The sequence below is a fragment of the Castor canadensis genome, chromosome 8 (assembly GCF_047511655.1).
Source record: "Castor canadensis chromosome 8, mCasCan1.hap1v2, whole genome shotgun sequence".
NCBI lineage: Eukaryota > Metazoa > Chordata > Mammalia > Rodentia > Castoridae > Castor > Castor canadensis.
In genome coordinates this window covers 133,214,713-133,237,962 of record NC_133393.1, presented here as the reverse complement: position 1 = coordinate 133,237,962, position 23,250 = coordinate 133,214,713, and the positions used below count along the sequence as shown (strand labels likewise).

The 23,250-nt window shown below is 36.4% G+C and overlaps 1 protein-coding gene and 1 non-coding gene across 6 annotated transcripts in view; one reads left to right on the top strand and one right to left on the bottom strand.

Moving 5' to 3' along the window:
• Ntn4 (netrin 4) overlaps positions 1-23,250 on the top strand; it is a 113,255-nt gene that overhangs the window by 52,689 nt on the left and 37,316 nt on the right. For all 5 annotated transcript variants that reach the window (XM_074084161.1, XM_074084162.1, XM_020164014.2 and 2 more), the window contains exons 4-5: positions 17,171-17,297; positions 19,142-19,330. In XM_074084161.1, the coding sequence (XP_073940262.1) occupies positions 17,171-17,297; positions 19,142-19,330 (316 nt within the window). The remainder of the gene's footprint in view (positions 1-17,170; positions 17,298-19,141; positions 19,331-23,250) is intronic.
• On the bottom strand, positions 8,143-8,246 carry LOC141426037 (U6 spliceosomal RNA). Its single transcript, XR_012451150.1, has one exon. It is a non-coding gene; the product is annotated as a U6 spliceosomal RNA (small nuclear RNA).

Genomic DNA, 23,250 nt, shown 5'->3' with positions numbered 1-23,250 from the left:
AAGTCCTGACTTCAAATCCTAGTCAAAAAAAAAAAAAAAAACCAGAGAGAGAGAGAGAGAAAGCAAGAGAAAAGGAAGGAAGGAAGGAAGGGAGGGAGGAAGGAAAGATTTGTCTTGGGAGGGAAGAAATAAAAATTTTTTATAGATTCATAGATGATATGATCTTCTATAGGAAAAGAATCCACAAAAGAAACAATTAGACCTGATAAACAAATCCAACAAAATTTATAGAATATAAGATCAACATACAAAAGTCAATTTATTTCTATACACTGGCAATAAATAATCCAATAGTGAAATTAAGGAATCAATTCCATTTATCATCTCATCAAAAAAGAATAAAATACTTAGAAATAAATTTAGCCACAAGAGGCCACAAATAGCCAAGGCAATACTCAGTCAAAAGAAAATGCTGGAGGTATCACGGTACCTGACTTCAAACTATATTACAAAGCAATAACAATACAAAAGCATGGCACTGGCACAAAAACAGACATGAAAACCAGTGGAACAGAACAGAGGACCCAGATATGAAGCCACACAACTATAACCAACTTGTCTTTGACAAAGGCACTAAAAATATATGATGGAGAAAAAGCAGCCTCTTCAACAAACACTGCTGGGAAACTGGTTAGCAGTCTGCAAAAAAAAACTAGATCCATGTATATCACCCTAAACCAGTATTAACTCAAAATGGATCACGGATCTTAATATCAGACCACAGACTCTAAAGTTGGTACAGGAAAGAGTAGGAAATACTCTGGAGTTAGTAGGTATAGGCAAGAACTTTCTCAATGGAACCCCAGCAGCACAGCAACTAAGAGATAGCATAGATAAATGGGACCTCATAAAACTAAAAAGCTTCTGCTCAACAAAAGAAATGGTCTCTAAACTGAAGAGAACACCCACAGAGTGGGAGAAAATATTTGCCAGCTACACATCAGACAAAGGACTGATAACCAGAATATATAGGGAACTTAAAAAACTAAATTCTCCCAAAACTAATGAACCAATAAAGAAATGAGCAAGTGAACTAAACAGAACTTTCTCAAAAGAAGAAATTCAAATGGCCAAAAAAACACATGAAAAAACCATCTCTAGCAATAAAGGAAATGCAAATTAAAACCACGCTAAGATTCCACCTCACCCCTATTAGAATAGCCATCATTAGCAACACCACTAACAGGTGTTGGCGAGGATGCAGGGAAAAAGGAACCCTCTTACACTGTTGGTGGGAATGTAGACTAGTACAATCACTCCAGAAAAAAATTTGGAGGCTACTTAAAAAGCTGGACATCGATCTACCATTTGATCCAGCAATACCACTCTTGGGGATATACCCAAAAGACTGTGACACAGGTTGCTCCAGAGGCACCTGCACACCCATGTTTATTGCAGCACTATTTACAATAGCCAAGTTATGGAAACAGCCAAGATGCCCCACCACTGATGAATGGATCAAGAAAATGTGGTATCTATACACAATGGAATTTTATGTAGCCATGAAGAAGAACGAAATGTTATCATTCGCTGGTAAATGGATGGAATTGGAGAACATCATTCTGAGTGAGGTTAGCCTTGCCCAAAAGACCAAAAATTGTATGTTCTCCCTCATATGTGGACATTAGATCAAGGGCAAACACAACAAGGGGATTGGACTGTGAGCACATGATAAAAGCGAGAGCACACAAGGGAGGGTGAGGATAGGTAAGACACGTAAAAAATTAGCCAGCATTTGTTACCCTTAACGCAGAGAAACTAAAGCAGATACCTTAAAAGCAACTGAGGCCAATAGGAGAAGGGGACCAGGAACTAGAGAAAAGGTTAGATCAAAAAGAATTAACCTAGAAGGTAACACCCACGCACAGGAAATCAATGTGAGCCAATGCCCTGTATAGCTATCCTTATCTCAACCAGCAAAAACCCTTGTTCCTTCCTATTATTGCTTATACTCTCTCTACAACAAAATTAGAGATAAGGGCAAAATAGTTTCTGCTGGGTATTGAGGGGGTAGGGGGGAGAGGGAGGGGGTGGAGTGGGTGGTAAGGGAGGGGGTGGGGGCAGGGGGGAGAAATGAACCAAGCCTTGTATGCACATATGAATAATAAAACAATGAAAGTTAAAAAAAAAAGAAATTTAGCTAACTACAAAACCTGTATACTGAAAACTACAAAACAAGGGCCGAGAGCATAGCTTAAGTGGTAGAGTACTTGCCTAGTGAATGTGAGGCCTTGGGTTCATTCCCCAGTACTGAAGAAAGAAAAATGGTTAAAAGAAATTAAAGGAAACCTAAATAAAAGGAAAGATGTCCTGTGTTCATGCATTAGAAAGCTTAATATTGTTAAAACAGCAGTACTCTCCTAACTGACCTATAGATTCAATGAAAGCCCTATAAAAATAGTACTACATTTGCACTTGATTTATTGATTTTCAATAAGTTTTTTTTTTCATATTCTCTAATATCATCATACTATAGAAATCTAATTTGGCTTGTTAGTTAAGACAAAACTTTTAAAATATTCTTATCTAGGCATTATTAAGCCAGTCATGACAGCTGTACTTTTTTTTCTAACTATTAGAATACCTATACTTCCTGTTTTTGCCAAAAAAGTAGGCAAGATGAGTCTAAAATACATATGGAAAAACAAGGACTATAAATAGCCAGAATAGTCTTGAAGAGGAAAAGTTGGAAAACTCATACTTTCCAATTTTAAAATTGCTACAAAGCTATAGTAATCAAAACAGTATGTTACTGACCTAAGGATAAACATACAGGTCAATTGGGTAGAATCTAAAGATAAACCCATACATCAATGGACATCAAGACTATTCGATGGAAAAAGAAGTCTTTTCAACAAATGGTTATGGGACTACTGGAGAGCCAATTGCAAATGAATAAGTTTGGACTTCTACTTCACACTGTATACAAAAAATTAAATCAAAATGGACCAGAAAACCTAAACATAGAGGTAACACCGTAAACTTTTAGAAGGAAACATAGGCATAAATCTATAATTTTTAGACTAGGAAATGGCTTCTTTGACATGACACCCAAAGTATAAGCAACAAAAGAAAAAGTTAATAAATTGGACCTCATCAAAATTAAACAATTTTATTCATCAAAGGACCCTAGCAAGAAAGTGAAAAGGCAACCCATAAAATGGGAGAAAATCTTTCCATATCACTTATCTGATAAGATTCTAGTATCCAGAATATAGAAAGAATTCTTGCAACTCAACAACAAAAAGACAACCCAGTTGAAAAATGGGCAAAATGTCTGAACAGACATTTCTCCAGAGAAGATATGCAAAGGGCTGATAAGCACATGAAAAGATTCTCAATTAGGAAAACAATGAGTCATTAGGAAAACGTAAATCAAAATAAAAAAGGGCTGTGTCTCAAGTGGTAGAGCACCTGCCTAGCAAGCACAAGGCTATGAGTTCAATCCTCAGAACCACCAAAACAAAAGAAAACAAACCCATGAGACACCAGTTCACACCTACTAGGATAGCTATAACTAAAAAGTCAAACAATACCAACTGCTGGTGAGGACATGAGATGTTGGAAACCTCTTCAACAGCTGATGGAAATATAAAATGGTGCTGCTGCTGTGGAAAACAGTCTGACATTTCCTCAAAAGTTTACTACAGAATTATGATCCAGCAATTCTGCTCCTTAGTATGTACCCAAAATGTACATGAATGTTCAAAGTAGCATTTTTCATAGTAGCAAAAGAGTTGAAACAGCTCAGATGTCCAACAGTTGATGAATAGGTAAACAAAATATAGTTTATTGTACAATGGAGTAATTTTAAACTATAATAAGGAAGTACTAATACATGCTTCAGCAGGAATGAACCTTAAAAACACTATGTTAAGCAGAAGCCAGACACAAAAGCCCACATATCATGTCATTCCTCTCATGTGTAATGTCCACAGTAGGCAAATCCATAAAGATAAAATAAAGTCAGTAATTGGAAACGCTAGGGCCCAAGAGAACGTGGGAGTGACTGCTTCATGGACACAAGATTTCTTTTTGGATAATGAAAATGCTCTGGAATTAGTGTTAATGATTTGCAATGTTTTGAATATACTGAAAACCACTGAATCATATGCTTCAAAGAGTAAAATGATCAATTTTATGTTATAGGAATGCTATCTCAAAAAGAAAATATAAAAAGCTAAAAAAAAATAAACCCATGGTGTTTATACAGGAATTTTGCAGAAGGGATTTTGCAGAATGAATGTATTTCTTTTCAATCCTAGTCACTAAACTGACTGTTTTTTTAAAAAAGCTATATATTCGGCTAGATGGATTTAGAAGAAAACCAATGTTTTCAATAGCTGTTTCTGGCCATAGACAGATGATCACAGATTTCTCAATGGCTGTCAATTCTGATAGAGTTGGGAAACAGGCAGAACTTTTTGATAAATCATTTATTTCCATCTTGATCATTCACGTGAGCTGCTCAATGATAAAGACTGTGCTTTATAAGACTCACCTAGAAACGGGCAATTTTCCAATATGAAGAGAAGCATCTGAATGAATTAATTCAACAACAAAAAAACTATGGAAGGAAATATGCCCTAGCAACTGGCTTCTTGTACTACAATCAGGGGCTCATTTATTTAAACAAGTCAACTTTTGTAACACCCTCTGCACTGTATAGAATACTGAGTGACAAACAGAGCTGTCAAGAAAGAGGGAAAACAGTGGGAAATGTGAACTAGAATGAATTAAAAAAAAAAAAACTTTGTAAGAGAATGCTAAGTAGTCTGTAACAAGGAATTTTCCTCTAAAATAAGCAAAAGCTATGTGAACACATTGAACAAGTGAATGTTAATGGGGTGAAAAGTACTTAATAATCCTCACAGCATTTCTAATAGAATTTACCTGGCCCCCAACTAATTATAAAAACTCATCTAAATCCTAAAAGACGTTGAACAAGACCGTACAAAACCTCCCTTCATTCTCACGTCAAACGCTGCTTGACAGATAAGTTGCTTACAACATGAGTTCTATTCATTTTTGCTTTCACTCCGTTTCCCAGGTTCTTGCCTAATACCGTATTTGGAATCTTAGCAACATATTAGAAGATATATATTATTAATTTCACTTTTGCTATTTCTTTCTAAAGCTATTAAGATTGATATTGAGATGATCGCTTTTTCCCTCAAAGAGATTACATTACCAGAAGTTATTTTAAGTATTTGTGAGAAGGATTTAAAAATATCCCCTTGGTGACATCACTGTTCTAAGATGGAGTCTCTTGGGAATTCTGCTCCCTGTTCTACCACTGGTTTTCTGTGTGACTTTGGACAGAAAGTATAAAAAGACAAGTGCAAACTAAAACTATGAAAACAAGGCTAACTGAGATCAATGGAGTGGGCTGAATGGCTCTGTAGCAGCTGTCCTCGTCACTGAAAGAAATTTCAAATTTACTGAGCTGTGTACTGAGGCAGTTTCTTATATAGTATTATAGGAAACTCAGAGTTTACCTATGAACAAGAACTGTGTTAAATCTAGTAATGTTTGGCATCTTCTTTTGCTCTGTATTTGTCATTGAAGAAACTGAGGCTGTTATAGAAAGAACAAAGGAGCCATCTGATATTCTAAAGCAATAAGGTTTTGGATGCACTGAAATAAGCATCTTAAAAATCAGACTTTTACTTTACTGATGTTGTGTGCATGCAAATCTGAAACCAAATTATTCATATACTTTAGCCCAATTCACTTGTAGCAGCTGGTCAAATTGGAATCAAATCATATTTTGAAAGTCTAGTAGTCAGAAATAATTTTTTAAACCCATTGGAAACAAAGAACAAATAAACAGTTCTATCCAGTGGGATGGGAGGAAAAAAGCTCCCAAATTGGTAATAGTATGATCACACCTAAATGTCATCTTATGAGTCTCCTGGGCATTATTTTTTTAGATCAATGCTATCTGCATTTTTATGGCAGACGCATTTTCACAATCCCCAGAGGGAAGATGAGTACCTAATGGTAATGAAAAGAGGAAGCTAGTAAGATTAATCAAGTGAAAACATGAGATATTTGAAACCCACTTATCTATATAAAATGTGGAAATTCCATTTTTAGAAGTAAATTCTCTAGTATTCTTAATTTAAAAAAATAAACTAGGTCACCCATGGAAGGTAATAAATTACAGTGTTAAAAGATAAATTTTTAAGGCTGGAAATGGCAGTGTACACCTGTAATTCCAGCATTCCCGAGGCTGAAGCAGGAGGATTGTAAGTTTAAGGCCAGTCTTGGACCTCATATATAGACCCTGTCCCAAACAAAACAACAAAAACAAATTTAAAAAATACCAAAAAGTGGATAAAATTTTAAAAGGGAAAGTAACGATCCTCATCAAGATATAAAGCAGAGACGTATTTAATCCACTAATAAGGGATCAGTAAGAGATTACAATCAGTTCAAATAAAAATTCAAAGAAACAACACATATATATAGGCAAATAAAGAATGCTGAAATGTATTTACACATAATGCAAAACAGATCAATACGAAGAGCAGTGAGCAATGGCATTCTATCAGACACAAGTGATTTGTGTTTCTATGTGCAAGAATTGTTTTCATGATTATTCATTTTCTACAACTGACAGAGTTGCAAAGTAGCTCAATGATAAGAAATGGCAGAGGAAGTCCAGAGGTGTGTGCTAGACAGACACTTGGCAATCCTTTTTTGGAGGGCCCATTTCAGGGATTTTTTTTTTACAATTTTTCCCAGCAGTAGGAATATGATTTGTTAATTAGGGAAATATGCAAAACAAGGTTCATTCTGATAATGAGGTTGCCTAAACAAATGCTCTATTTAAACCGCTTAAGTCCATAGTTATAAATAAAAGTAGTCCCTATTCCTGGCCTCACAAAAAGAGAGATTTGTTTTGTCCTAGGAAATAACTTCTCTGAAGGGTAAGGAAAAAAATCTACCTAAAATTACTCAAGAACCCACATTCAAACTGCACTACTTAGTTGCAAATAAATAAATAAATAAATAAATGACTGTTGAGCCAATACTGCATTTTAAAACAATAGGAACACTTCAGTATCTTTCAATTCTTAAAAAATTATTGAGTTTTTAAAACTTAGCGTGCGTGTGTGTATGTATTACTGGGGCTTGAACTCGGGTCTCATAACAAGTGCTTTCCCACGGGAGCCTTGCACCAAGAACTTCAGCTTTTAGCTATTTTTTTTAGCAGGGTCTCCCACTAACTTTGCCCAGGCGGGTCTTAGACCTTGATCTTCCTTCCCCCACCAGCTGAGTAGCTGGACCACCGGCCTGTGCCATCCCATCCAGCTTAGCTTGGCTTTTTAAGTGAGGTTATTTTATTAATATTTTAGTGGGAGAGCACTTGCCTAGCGTGCACAAGGCCTTGAGTTGGATCCCCAGTACTTACAAAAACAATGTTTTTTAAACTCAAAAATGTTCTGCAATTTATTTGAAAGTTTCAAGTCCTGCTTTTCCACTGCCTTCCCTTCTGCAAAAGGGTGGATTGGTTGGAAGGGTTTCTTTTCTTTTCTTTTCTTTTAGGCTAGTAATCCAATTTGCACAAAAATGGCCATATGTGGAAAGATAAAACACCAAACTTGATTTTCGTTACTAGTTCTGTGATACTACAAACCAAAACTCTTCAGAACCACAACTTAAACAAATACCAGAATCAAAGCCTACAATTTTTGAGACATTTTTAGTAATAAATGATAGTTATACAGGCGGTTTCATTGTGACATTTCCATATATACATATGCTATACCCCAGTTTGGTGCATCCTCTCCATTATTCTCTCTCTTCTCCCACTCCCCTTCTTCAAATGATTTTGACAGGTTTCAATGTTCCATATTCATGCATGTACAAAAGTGCCTCAACCATATTCACCCTCCTTTACCCTCTTCATTTACCTTCCTCCTCCCACCATTACCTCTCCTTAACGTGACCTGTTTTACATTCCTCCTCCATTCCTTTAGCGTCTGTGCTCATTGTTCAGTGGGGTTTTACCTATAATTACATTGTACTTTAGTCAGTCAAACCCCCTCTATTACTCTTCCTTATCTTCCCCCCACACCTTGTATTGTTTAACAGCTTTCAATGTAGTCTTGTTCCTATACAGATGTGATGTATAAAAATATGGTATGGTTCAAGATTTTGCATGTTATCCTTGTGCAGGGGCCATGCTAATCTCCGTATCATTCCAATTTTAGTATATGTGCTGCCAAAGTGAGCACCAGTGCTTACAGTTTTGAGTACACAGATGTAGAAGCATTTAAGAATTTTGTGCATGCCCCGTGCGCTTCCAACCAACCCACCCTTTTGCAGAAGGGAAGGCAGTGGAAAAGCAGGACTTGAACCTTTCAAATAAATTGCAGAACAGTTTTTGAGTTTAAAAAACATTGTTTTTTTGGTTTTTGTTCAATTCCTGATTTTTATGGCAAATAGCAGGCACAATGAAACAGAAAATTTTCACTTAGCTGTGGGGCCTACAGAATTTTGTACATGCAAAAATGGAAATAAGCCAGCAATTCCAGTCTAAAATGTACCTGAACCATTAGATTTGCACAGTGCTCTCACTTATTTTTCTTCATCACTTCAATTAAAACTGAGTGCAAAAGTCATCCGCCTACATGATATACTACCCCTACCAGACCATATCTATTAGTAGTAATAAGTAACATAACGGAGGTGCTACCTGCAAAATGCAAATCTTTAATTAGACTTTGTTTACATTCTTGTTAATAAGTTCTGTAAATATATTCAGTGGTGTTTCAGATGACTGGCTGTTGCTTGCAGTGGCCTGAAAATACCCCTAGGGGGCATCACACTTTCCAACGTGCTGATAGGTTCTACATGGAACCAATGAGTGTCTAAAAGCATTCTCTACTCTGCTTGTTCTAAACTTATTCTTCCAGGTGTGAGAATTTGGGGCCAGTCTTCTTGTTCACTCATTTACCTTCTAAACTGCCTGGCTTCCCTGTGAGTTGAAACCAGCATCTGTCCTGAGAGCATTTACAGGATGAATTGGTTTGGGATAAGCCAATTTCATTTTGTGTCACCCTAAAGAGACATAATCAAAGTGGATCCCTCAAAATCCACTCTCTAAGGTCTTATAAAAGGATAGTTTAGTGGTTAATCTGAGGACTCTAGAGTCAGACTGCTAGAGTTCAAGTAACTCCAACACTTACTGGCTTTGTGACCTTGGGCGAATTACTTAAACCCTTTGGGCCATAGCTACTCATTTGTGAAAGTGACCAATAATAATTATACCTACCTTATAGAGTTCTGAGTGTGAATCAAGTGAGTTAATATTTCTACAATGCCTGGAACAGTGCCTGGTCCACTAGTAAGATTTACACAATATTAGTTACTATTACTATTGTTGTTACTTATCATCACCGCCATGACAGACCCACCTCCCAGAGTCACCCAGGTATGAGCTAATATATCCTTTACAGGAAGCACTGTACAAAGCTGAATGTGACAAATAAGTTGAAAGGATCTCGTTCCTACTTCAAATGCACAACTAGCATTCCACCTTCTTGGCAGGTTTTTAAATGAAACTAAACTCAACTTAAGTTCTCACTGCCCTGTTAAATATATATATCAGCTGAATGAAAAAAAAAAGCACATATTTATTATATGCTGGTTCCTGGGAATTCAAAGAAACTGCAGTTTCTTCCCTGCAAGTTTATAATCCAGTCCAGAGAGGCACATACGCATTTGATTCCCATACAGAGTGCTAAATGCTTAACACTCTCTTACGAAATTTGCATCGGCTCCATTCATGCTTTTTTTCCAGTTCTGTCAGTCAGAGCAGGCTCTTGGCAAATTAGTGAAGTGGCCACAGTTTGTCTTTGGCTCCTTCCCTCTCCCCTGAGGACATTCCCTTCCCCTCCTCCAGCAAGTGCCTTCCACCTCCAGGCAACTCTGAGTCTAGTTGTAGAATTGAGAACAAATGGCTATGATCCCTGCAGTCGTGTTTTGTGCTAATTGAAGGATTTGCCCCTCCTGAGGGTATGTGTAGTTTTGTAAGGAATTTCCAAACCTGAAACTCCATAAAAACTAAAGGGATAGATCTCTGCGAGAATTTCAGGCTACCTGGGAGGAGGAAGCAGTCTTTTAAGTACTGGCCAGTGTCCATTCCATCATCTAACTGCTTTTGCCATATACCTGTCTATTTTACTGCCCGTGCAGCTAAGAGCTGCTTTCTCTAGTGCTGCAGGACAGGCCAAAGGGTAAATTGCAGAGCTTTCCATTTTTGCTTGCACTCTTCCTGTCTATATTATTGGGCAAGAATTTGGAACACTCAGCCTTCAACCCATACTGCCCCATTCTGACAGTGTGCTTCAAGCTCCCATTTTCACCACGCTCGATTACCATGCTTCATCTTCACCACAGAACTCCGACTTCTGTTAAATTAAAACAAGCAAACTTTCAACGGGAAAAAGGCATATTTTATTCATTAATGAAAAGACATGTTTTCTTCACGATGATTTCTATTCAAAGGATTCAAAGCATTGTGCGTGTTTTTGTTCTGCGTAAGAGCAGGTTCTAACAGGATAGCTTGTTATTAGAATTTATCTCTTTTCAGGCATAAGAAATTCATTCTTTTAGAAGTTAATCCTTTTCTCTAAAAGGGACATACTATCTCCTCAGAATTAATCAGCTTTTGTCTTTACATTTAGTCTTAAATTGCCACATAGCATTGTTCCTCTTTCTGAATCATTTGTCATAGCTAAATAGAGGCCCATATAAGGACAGCTGCAGCTGCCTTTAAGTGGGTTTTTTCCTATGGCTCAGAGAATAAGCACTATTTGTATCGTCTTTTCACAATCTTTTTTTTTTTTAAAGTTCCAATGAAAGTAAGAGAGAAGATTCATTTTCCATTGGAATTCAAAGATGTATGATAATAAATGAAAATAAAAACATGCATTCATAAACAATAATGGCACAAGGAAATTAACTTACCAAATTCATGAATTTCTTTCTTTTTAGTTCATGAATTTCTGAATACAAAGCTGTAAGAAAAATCATTTTTTCACATTCATTCTTGTTTTCAGTAAGACCTGAACAATAAGAAAGTCAAACACAAGTTGTTACTTTCTTGCTTAGAAAGCCATTAGAAAACAAATTTTATCAGACTTTCCTAAAAGAATTTAGTTAATATGAGTCTGCCAATGCATTAGCCCTCTTGAGTTCCTCTTTGAAACTCCATCATGGTGAATGTGTGCGGGGAGCACCAGCACTCACAACACAGTCCATCTTTATTTGGTAGGAGGAACTAGAGCAATATTTAGTCTGAGATTACTTAGTCACAGCAACGGGAAACATGAAGCAGAGAAGCAAGAAAGTAGAAAGAGAAAAATAAGAAAAAGTAGAATTCACTTCAGTTTAATTATTACCAATATAGACAAATGAAAGTCTGTCTTCAGAGACTATTAATGTTTATTTTTCTGTGTGTGTCACATCAGGTAAGAAAAAAAAAATACTCTCGTGGTTCTCTCTTGCTTCATTTCAGATGATTCTAGAAACATTCTGCATTGGCGAGGTAGCAAGAGACCCTAGTATGTTATTTGTGTTTACTCTGGCAGCTCAGAAAAGATTTTGGATAGTTGCCTACAACCTGACAGTATCCACAATACAGAAAAGCAAACCTTAAAATCATAGAACCTTAGGACTACAAGTTGCCTGTCAGTCTTCCATCTAATATTTAAGTATTCTATAACACTTTGATAAGTGATGATCCAGTCCATATGCTTGACACTGTCAATGACCAGATCCCCACAAATCGGCATGGCCAATTTCCTGAGCCACATGGTAGCTGACTACTGACAGCCTTCTTCCCCTAAAGGAACAACAACAAAAATCATTCCTAGGCAAGACCTGTATATCTTCCAGCAATGGAAAGATATTCCAGAGGTAATAATTTCCTCTGTTTACCACACTTAAACTCCTATGTCTGTATCTAATAGGAAGAAATGATATTTTCTCTTCCATGTCTACTTGGCTTTAATATGTGATAATTATGACAAAGCTGCAGAGCTCTTAAATGAACATGCCATCCCAGCAATCCCTTAATTCCAGTAATTCCTTGAATTATTCTTTCAGAGTTCATATTGGTTCCTTTCTATGCTACAAGTGACTCGTAAGTAGGTTAATACTAGTAATAAATAAACTCAACTAGATGTGATTATGAAAACTTTTGACATCAAAACAGAAAAATATTCTTAGCATTAACAGAAAGGTTTGTGAAACTCATGTTAGGTAATTAGAAGGTGTAGTTCTGTTTTTAAGATAACGTTCTCATTTTCCAGTTAGACAGCCAGCCACCAATGTTCTTCAACTAAACCTTAAGTGCATAAATCCAGTTTCCTCTTCTTTATCTAGTTCATGTTTGTATACCAAAACAGAGTTATGTTTAACTTGTTACTAAAGTTTCCTTTTTCTGTTTTTCTTCAATGAAGACCTAGTTTTACTTGCACATTTTTCACAAGCATCAAATAGTGGGTGATCTTTCAAGCTTGAACAGCAACAGTTGTATCGCTGAGGAAGGATTTCTTGTTTCAAACTGTCTAGGTAATAATTTACAGCTATTTTTGGTAATTCTCAAAATGACAGCTCCTTGAATTTTTTTGTGTGCAGAAAAATTTGCTGGGCTAGCATCTTTCAGACCCTGGGAGGTTCACCCCAACCCTTGGCATGTAAGAGCAAGGGAATGCTCTAAAATTCTTACTCCAGAGGGAATCAACCTGTCCAACACAATCTTGTGATTCATGTGAATGTTTGATGAGGTTACCCTAAAGTCTGTGACCTCCAGAGGCTTGGAATTTCTGGGACAAGATGAACCTATAACTTGGGTGACATTACATATAGGTCTTGGACATTCCAAGACCAAACCTGATAAACTGAATTTATGACAATAGTTGAGTTCCTCTAAAGAAAACTAACAATACTTTCAACATCTGTTTTCATATGGTTCTCAATATATGATTGCTAAAGAGTAGAACAGATGCAAGAGGGCAGTAAATAATAATGAACAACCTCTTAAAATTCTGAATGTTGACCAAAGTAAAGTTTACACACAGTGGACATACATTGAGACACCCCTTTGAACATCAACTTAAATACCAATAATGAAAAATAGGACTGTAAAATAGGTAGAGTGTGTAGCAGGGGTAACTAGTAGGAGGGGGAGGGGAAATGAAGGAGATTAAGGTGACAGTATATGATAGATGAACTTCATATACCTGTATGAAACAGAACTAGGAAATCTCTTGCAATGACTTTAAGTGGGATGGGGAGGCAGTTGAGAGGGAGAGACTATAGGGGCAATGTAACTAATGCACAATATAAGTCTAATAGGAATTGTTACTATGAATCCCCCCATATAATGAATATATCCTAATAAAAAATTTTATTTAAAAAATTCTGGATGTTGTCATAAAATACACGTGGATGCCACTGGCTATTGGCAGGCTTAAGTTGGGGAGGAGGATGTGGAAAAAGAAATAATAAAAGAGGAAAAAAAAAATGTAACAGAGAGGAAGTAGAATTTTTCCTTAAAGCAAAGAAAAGAAAGTATATTTAATATAACTTTTGATCATTTCCTTACTCAAAAATCTTCAATGAGTCTGCATTATCTACAAGATAAATTTTGGCCAGTCCAAACTGATGTTTAAAGAGCTGGACGGAACCTACCTCTCCAGTCTTACCTCAGGTTGATTTATTGACAATTCCTTGAACATTTCTTTGGGGTTCTTATCTTCTTTTCCTTGCTCCCTAAAGACAACACCCAAAAAGACATAGCCTTGAAGACGACAATTAGAAGTTCCATGTGGCTAGTACTCATTAACCTTGTTGTCTATCATATTTGCTTTATATGCCTCAAATTTCTCAATGCCCTCATTGGATAGTATTCCATATAATCCAAGTAACAGCAGTGAGGGAGGAGCGATGGCTTATTCTTGGAACTCTGACTGAAATTCTATCAAATTATTCATATGTGTTTTGGGTATGTTTTGCTTGGGTTTTTTTGTTTGTTTGTTTTGTTTTTGATATATAGGATTTAGACTATTACAAAATAGTTTTTTCTTACTAATCTCATTGTGCTACTTCTATCAGCTACATATGCCTTTACTTTACTAAACCCTTCAACCTTGGAAAATTTTTCCTACACAGTCATTTCTTCCAAAGGCTCAATTTTGTTTGAAATCAGCATCTAGAACTACAAGTAAAACAATGAATCATTAGTTTTTACTTAGAGCCTTTAAAGAAACTTACCATGTAAAAGTTATTTGATAAAAGTTTCTGGGTTTTTTTCATGGTAAGAGAGTCGAATTAAAAAGACTTAATAAAAGCAGTAGGACTGAAGCATTTATATTTCATATACCTTATATAGAAAGATGCACACACACAAAAAAACCACATATCCAAAAGCTAGGATGGAAAGCCCTCACTCTTTTTTGCTGGGGTTTGAATTTGGAGCCTCAAGATTGCTAAACAGGCATTCTACTGCTTAAACCATGCCACTAGCCCCAAACCAAGCAGTAGAAAATGAATTCCTGCATCTCTCCAAATTTAAGTGCAGATTTGTCTTTATTGATTGCTTGGATGTGATTAGAGATGTGTAGTGAACCTTTATAACTCCATGGAACTTCCTTATGTAAACAGTGGAAAATTAAAAAATATTCATGAAGAGAAGCCCAAAAAGACAGATTATCATAACTCAACATATACCTGGGAATTGCAAGACCAAACCCAATAAATTGAACCTCTAATATTAGTTGAATTTCTAGAAAGAAAATTAACAAAGATTTTTGCAACATCAAATTGCTCCAAGGAGCCAATCCCACCCTTTTTTAAAAAATTCAATATCCTTGCTAATCCCTAAGAATTAAAAGACTGCTATTATTCTTATTAAGCATGAGAACCTCATATTACAAAACACTGAGATGAAATTTAGCAAAATAATCAGAACATTATTTATGAAATTTGCCAGACGTCAACTCTTAGGGGTCATATGGTCTATTCACAAAAACAAATCCTGTGTACAATACCACACATGTACACTCTGTGCACACAACGCCCACAGCAATCATACAACAACTTGGATAACACATGTGCCATTTCCACTGTGCCTCCACCAGTGGAACTAGAGCTGTATACACTAGGAAAGTATTAAGAGAAGTAGGATCCTGGATATGATGACAACTCAACCTGAGTGTTGTCCTGGGTCACACAGGAAGTACATCAGCGTATTGGTATGGCTGTTCGGGTTTACTGAACTTTACTTGAGGGACTCATTTTGTTTTGACTACTCTTAAGTACATGACAGTTTTAGTAGTTGCTTTTGTTGCAATAAAAACATTTTACATATATTGAAATAAACTGTTCACAGATTCTCCCTAAACCTTGGTTCACTTCATTTCCTTTTCCTTTTGCTGTTAGAAATGCTGCCTACTTGTCAAGGGCCAGTTCAACTCCCCACCCCTCTCAGAAAACTCTCCACAACTGTGAACCTATAGTGATTTCTACATCCTTCTATTTTCAACATCATTTTGCTTCTTAGGCATTCATTTATTGTCTTGTTTGGTTGTTTGTTTTTCCCACATAAATCTTTTTTTATCCTTCTTAAAGACAGGGAATGTTTTGTATGTCAAACATAGCCTAGCATAGTGATTGTCCCTTACAGATACTTATTAAATATTTGTTGACTGATTTAGATAATGTGTTACCTTTATTCTGAGTTACTTTTAGCACCGCTTAGGAAAAACAGACTTCTAGAGCCACTTTAATGCAGCCCATCCTGCTCTGTTTTGCAGAGCGTTCATATTTACAGTCATGATGTCATGATGTCAGTATCAGTAAGTGCACCATGGTACTGCAATCCATGCCAATTCTTAGTTACTAGGAGATATTGCAGATAATCTAAAATGTTAATTTTTAGACGTTACCAGTCAAATAAAAAATTTTCAAATCCCTAAGAATTCTATTAAAGTATTCTTTTTTGTGAAAAATACTATTTTAAGAAACCTTCAAGAACTCAACTGTCAAGCATGGTGACACACACCTGTAATCCCACTACTATGGAAGGTAAAGAAGGAGGATTGTGAGTTTGAGGCCAGTCTGGGCTACATAGCAAGACCCCATCTAAACAACCAAACAAAAAACAAAACCTCAACTATGGGGTCAAAAGAAAATACCCAGTCATTTTGAGAAAGTATATTCAAAGCCTTAATAATTTACATTTTTTTTGTGGTACTGGAGTTCAAACTCAGGGCCTACACCTTAAGCCACTCCACCAGCCCCCTTTTGTTTTTTGTTTTTGTTTTTGTTTTTTTGTAATGGGTTTTTTCAACATAGGGTCTTCCAGAACTGTTTACCTGGGATAGCTTCAAACTGCAGTCCTCCTGATCACTGACTCCTATGTACATATTTTTGATCTTTCAATTTTATTTCTAGAAAACACATTCAGAAGAAATAAAGTTTTACACAAATACTTAGCTACAAGGATATTCATTGTTGCATTGCATATAATAAATAAAAATACTTACAAGCCTAAATAACAATAAAATAGGTGATAGGTCAAACAAATTATATGTCATTCAAGAGAGCCTTAAAATATATCATATACAACCATATTTAATGAAATGGAAAAATATTCTCAGTATATTATATGAAAAAGTCTTTATAATTGCAAATACTCCAGATGTTGATGTCAATATCACTTTACAATGAGATTACAGACTTCTAAATTTTCTATAGTAAAGATGTATTATTATTATCATTATTATTTGATGGTACTGGAGCTTGAACTCAGGACCACAGATGCTATATGACTTGAGCCACACCTCCAGTCCAATATTATTTTTGTATGAAGTACAAAAAAAATTATAAGGCATTAAAATTTTACTTACATGCTTAGCCAGTACCTCAGAATTGCTCTTAAGGGTCATATATCCCATAGCCATGAAAACTATTACTTATCTTTAATTAATCACAGGACTAACTAAAGAAATGATCTCCTCTCCAGCTAGCTAACTTCTTCAGAAAAGTGAATGAATGTCTATGGCTAAAGCCAAACTGATGTGATGAAGTTGTGGAAGGAACATTTTTCCCTAGCATCTGTGCTCATAGCTCTTCATGCTGTCCACAGGTCCACGGGAAGTGCATGTGTAAGCACAACACAGCAGGCAGCCACTGCCAGCACTGTGCATCACTGTACAATGACCGGCCCTGGGAGGCAGCTGATGGCAGAACAGGGGCTCCTAACGAGTGCAGAAGTAAGTAAGGAGCCCACAATACTCAAAAGCCTTCTTTGTAGAGTAAACTTATCTGTTGACTGCTTGCTATCTCTAGAAACACAATCGGAAGTGGTGGGTGACACACACTATAACCTGCACAAACATAGCTCATATCACTGCCCATTATGACTTCAACCAGTGGGAACAGTTCACTTGCAAAGTTGTCAACAGGCCTGACTTGTCAAGAATGTGTTGCCTATTTGCTTGGACATTTTGTGGGATCTAAACACTTCCTTGAGAATTTGACATAACACAAAATGAATAGCCACAAGAACAATTGAGATTTATAGTGTTTGCTCTCATATCTGAGATACTGAACTATAATCATGAAAATAGCTTGGGTTGTTCTCAAAACAACCCAAGAAAACAGATAGTGTTACTCCCATTTTAGAGATCAGGAAACTGAGGCTCTGTAAGATTAAGGATCTTGCCAAAGTTAGTAAATGAGAGTCGGGACTTGATCCCAAGTCTTCAGACTCTCATTAGATACTTTTCCCCCTAATATTATAGTATTTTCACTTATTATACTTGAAATGATGAATCAGATTAGAAATTAAAACAGTAAGTCAAGAATGAGATTGCTCTACTAGGACTGAATTAGGGGTTGAGATTGGAGATTAGATAGGAGAACAGAAATCATGGGAACATGAACTGTTTTTCTATTTGCAGTTGAAATTGTTCAGAGAAATTCTCATGCTGTAATAATGTTTATATTCACAAGCCTCTTTTTTATGAGGATTTTTAAAGACAAATGCCGTGGGTAAAGTTGTGACAAGTCTCTTCCCATACATAATTTGGAGTCATAACTGATTTATTTTGTATCTAGGAAATATAAAGGATTTCCTTAAAACATGAATCTTAAATTATCTTATAATATGCTGCTTAAAGATATGAATCAGGTCAAAATATCATAAACACATCAAGGAAACAATGAAAAACAATACAATAAACATTTTCAAATACAATTGACTTCCATGAAAAAGTCTGGAGAATCTAAAGAATTTTTCCATATTCCTAGAGGGCCATTCTGGTCCTTTCCACAGAAACCCACCACATATCTAAATATACATCAAGCACAGAAATGATCACTTGATGTATTGGCTGATGATCTTAGAAATGCCGTGAGCGACTGTTACATAAGACACACTGCAAGCCTCTTCTGTAAGCAAATGAGGCTTCTAGAACAGACTTCCTTATGAATATGCCAAAATACATACCAAATGACAAAAGCTGAGGAAAAACACTTCGTAGAAGATAAATCTATAGTTCCCATGCTTTGTCCACCACAAGTTTCCTTCCAGGCTCTCAAGTGAGCATGAATTTTGGCTTGGATATGCCACATAAACTGTCATTTTCAAATACTGCTGACAGTCTTGGCTTTTCTTAGCAAAGTCAAGAGACCCACTGTGACTTCCCTTAGCAGGAATGGAAATGTGAAATTACCATCAAAGAGAGAAAATACCTGGTGGTCACTCAAAATAAATGCCAACCCCAGATGATAAGATAGCTAGAATATCTCTGCTTGGATAGACAGATTTATACTTTGTTGACTTTCATATTTATCTAAATGCTTATTCTTTTATAAGAATAGATGAGAATCTAAAAAAATAGTAACTTATTGAAGGCAAGGAGGAACAGGATAAATGGATATGGAGAAACTAGAGTTAGCAATGTATTCCTTTTTACAGTGTTATTCTTTTACTGTACACTATTCAAAAACTAGAAATAAGATTTAAAATCAACAGTCAGAATATCCTACTTTTAACTACTTGAGTATGGGAGAACCTGTATTCTTCTGTCCCTCTGTGGTGCTTTTATTCCAGCTTGTAAGTGCAATGGCCATGCTGACACCTGTCACTTTGACATCAATGTGTGGGAGGCATCAGGGAATCGCAGTGGTGGTGTCTGCAACAACTGTCAGCACAACACAGAAGGTCAGCATTGCCAACGCTGCAAGCCAGGCTTCTACCGTGACCTCCGGAGACCCTTCTCTGCTCCAGACGCTTGCAAAGGTAAGTGAACCCATGGTGCCAGAGTAAAGGATGACTCTTGTGAAAGAGATGAGTCCTTCCTTCCTTTATTTCGCTGGTCCAAGGGAGAGAGGTCATGAAAATCTCAGACAATAGACTCATGAACTTCAGTTAATTTCTTCATTGATAAGGAGCAAGAATTTTCAACCTGTTAGGTGAAAACACTACAATATTCATAAAGTAATCTCCTTTCTCACTCCTAAAGTAAAATTACTTCTAGTACCAACACATTTTGGAAAAGAATGATGAAGAGAGACAGATCATTCTGATGATCTGAAGACTACATAAATGTATGAAGAGGGAGGAGATAATAAATGGAATCAAACTAAAGCCATAAAGAGTGGCTACGTGTCCCTGAGTCATCTATCGCTCACTTCTATGGTGAGCATGAACACCTATAAAACTGCAGGTTTTGGTTTCATTATGAATGAATGCACTTTGGTTGACACTGCTGTAATGTATCCTTCTATCATAACTAACTTAGAGTACAACAGTAATTTCATGCTGTACCCCAAACATCAAACACTTATAGAATAGGTTCTGCTTTTTTGTTGGCATAACTCTAAGAAGTTTATTTTTAAAAAAGAAATTTAAAAGATCCCCCTAATTCACATGACATTACCTGTAACATGTGACTCTGAAGAGTACATGCAGAGGTTAAGTACTGTCAAATGTGGATAAACAGCTCAAATGACTACATTAGTGTTTACACATCTATCAACTTGGGAGTTATTACACAACAGAAACTACTCAGGACTACTAATGGATTGATTATCATGCTCTTCCTTGCCCTACCCAGGACTTCCATGTCCTGGCCCAAAAACAGTGACAGGAAGAGAGCAATACAATGGAAAGTGAGCATTTAAAACCTTAGGTTTTTTTTTTTTTAAAGGAAAAACCAAATTGCTCTTTAGAAATAGCCTATCTTTAATATCAGGGAGAAGATATGGAGTCTCTACATGCAGTTCAAAGGGGCTTGTTATTACAAGATTAGTTTCTTAAACAGCAGAGAGGCCAGTATGGCACAGCTCATTTCCAACATCCAGCACCAAAATTGGATTTGTGTCATAACTGTTCTCTAAGAATTCTGTTTTACTCCAGCTCCTTATTTGTACACAGACTCTCATTTTAATAGGTTTCTAGACCAGATTCCTTCATTGCTACTTACTGGTTGTCTGACGCTGAGCCAGCTAGTGAAAAGCTCTCTGGCCTTCAGTTTCTTCATGTGCAAAATTCTTCTCTGTAACTAAGATACAGACTGCATATAAGATGAAGTGCGTGTTTAGCACATTGCCCGCCAGGTAATAAACCCTCAAGAAACAAAACTATTATTATAGTAGCTATTATCTGTAATCTAGAAGGTGGGATACTAGGGTTTAAACTCAGGGCCTTGTGCTTGCTAAGCAAGTGCTCTAACACTTAAGCCTAGCCTCCAGCCCAATTTTTTTGCTCCAGTTATTTTTTCCAGATTGGGCTTTAAATTTTTTTAACTGACCGACCTAGGTCTGTAATCCTCCCATCAATGCCTCCCTAGTAGCTGGGATTACAGCTACTAGGGAAACACCACAACCAACCCTTTACTCTTTATTGCTTAAAAATATCAGATTGGCAGAGTGGCTCAAGTGGTAGAGTGCCTGCCTAGCATGAGGCCCTGAGTTCAAACCCCAGTATCAAAAAAAAAAAAAAAAACTTATACCAAAGATAATTGCATCTTTAAAATCCACAGGACTTTAGGAACTAAAATAAGGAGTCATTATTTATACGTGCTGACAAAAGGAACTGCTTATAATCCTGCTTTGACTTAGAACATACTCAGTTCCAACACTGTTTTGTACAGGATTTGTTTAAGTGGTTAGGTATGCATATGTGTATAGCCTCAAATCATTAAAACGAATGTCTGCAAATCACAGTATATGACTTACCAAGCAGATAAAGATGAAAAGAAAATAATTTGTCATTGAGTAACCTAGATAAGTTAACTACCTTATAGGAAAACAGGTAATATTTTTTAAAAGATACTATTATACAGCATTTATTTGAAGCATTATGTTGTACAGTGTATCAAATGTATTTACTTATTTGTTCATTCATTCATTCAATGACTGTATATTGCATGCCTAGTATGTACCCAGTGCTTTGGATACATCAGGGAACCAAAGGTCCCAAAGGGAAGCATGTGTTCTAGTGGAGGAGTCAAACATTAACTATAATTGACAAATATGTAATATGTGAGAAGTCAGTAAGGTCTGGTATCACCAAAGAGGAAAACAGAAAGCAAGGTGAGAAGGGCTAATGGTGCCAGGGCTTATGGGCAGGAAGAGGAGTGGTAAGGCGCAATACTGAATGGACTCATGAGGACGGGCTTCTTCACTGGGAAGGCGATACCTGGCCAAAGGTTTGAAGACAGTGAGGAAGTAGGCTAAATACTGAATGAGGGGAAGAACATTCTAGTCACAGGGAATACCCAGAGCAAATTTCCTAAGACAGGAAGGTGCCTAGTGTGTCAAAGTTTAAAACACGGAGGTCAATGTGTCTGCATCAGAATGGGAGTTGGGGGTAGCAAGAAATAAGACTAGAGAAGTGACTGGGGTGCATCTAACATGTACCTGTGGAACACTGTAAACACATCAGCTTTTGCTAGGAGTAAAATAATGAGCCACTGCAAGGAGTTTGAGCAGAAGAGGTGACATGATGTGACTTTATTTTTAAAGGATCACTCTGTGTTATACAAAGGCAGCTCATTCATATTGAACTTGCACTTCTAGCACTCAACTTTAGTCGAAGTTAAATAAGTCATCTTCAAACTGTGGTCCCTGGACCAGCACCATCACCATCACTTGGGAATGTGCTAGAAATGCACAACAAAGATTACTGATTCAGAAATTCAGTGATGGGGCTCAGCAATGAGTTTTAAGAAGCTTTCCAGGTAATAAACTTTGAGAAAAACCAGTCTAAATGATCTCCCTCCCGTTTTATATTGACTAAGGCAAAGTCAGTTTCTGATATCTCACTGACAGTTGGGTATCTCTTATGTGCTGGCATAGCAAGCAGCTAGTGATTTTCATTAAAAGTAGATGACCAAAAGGAATAATGGAGGAAAAATTTGAACAACTGATTCAACCTAGGTCTTGAGAGGGCCTTGACTGCTAAGCCAGAAAATGTTGGTGCTTATATTCTAGGGCACCAAGAGACCCTGGAATAATTTCATCAGGAAAGGGTTATATATTTATAACACATTTTAATGATGTTTAGTTAAGATTAACTTGAAAGCATTATATATTATTCATTCCTGCTTACTTTATTAATCAATATTTAAGGTGTTTGGTTTTGTAAAATCATAAAACAGGTAAAGGCATAATGAATTGAATTAAAAGATTCTTTTTGTAATGCCTAAGTCTGACCAATTGAGAAGAGAAAAAGAAAAAAAGAAGTTTATTGGCAAACTTGGAACCAAAATACCTATCTTTCTTTATTTTGATTCTCATTACTGGTCTGTGTTCAAGCTATGGGTCACATTCTTACCAAATATAAAAATGTTCCCAGCTCTAGCTTTTAAAATCTTAGAATACTCATGGCTTTTGTTTAAAATACAAAACAGGGAATTATAAAAGAAAAAAGATTTCTTGGTAGTGGTCATTATTACTTATAGAGACTTGTGCAAAGCAAGTTTTGTAGTTTTTGGTCCCCAAACTACCAGTCCTATGAAAAGCATAAGCAAAATGTGAAAATGTAGCTAAAACTAGCAAGACACATAAATTAACTATTTTTTTCAGCCCATAAAAATATCTAAATGTCCTTCCATAATCAATAGACTTAAGCAATTAGAATATTTTTAAGGTTTATTCTCTCATTCAACATATTCTTATTGAGCACTACTGTGGATTAGGTGTGCTCATGCCTGG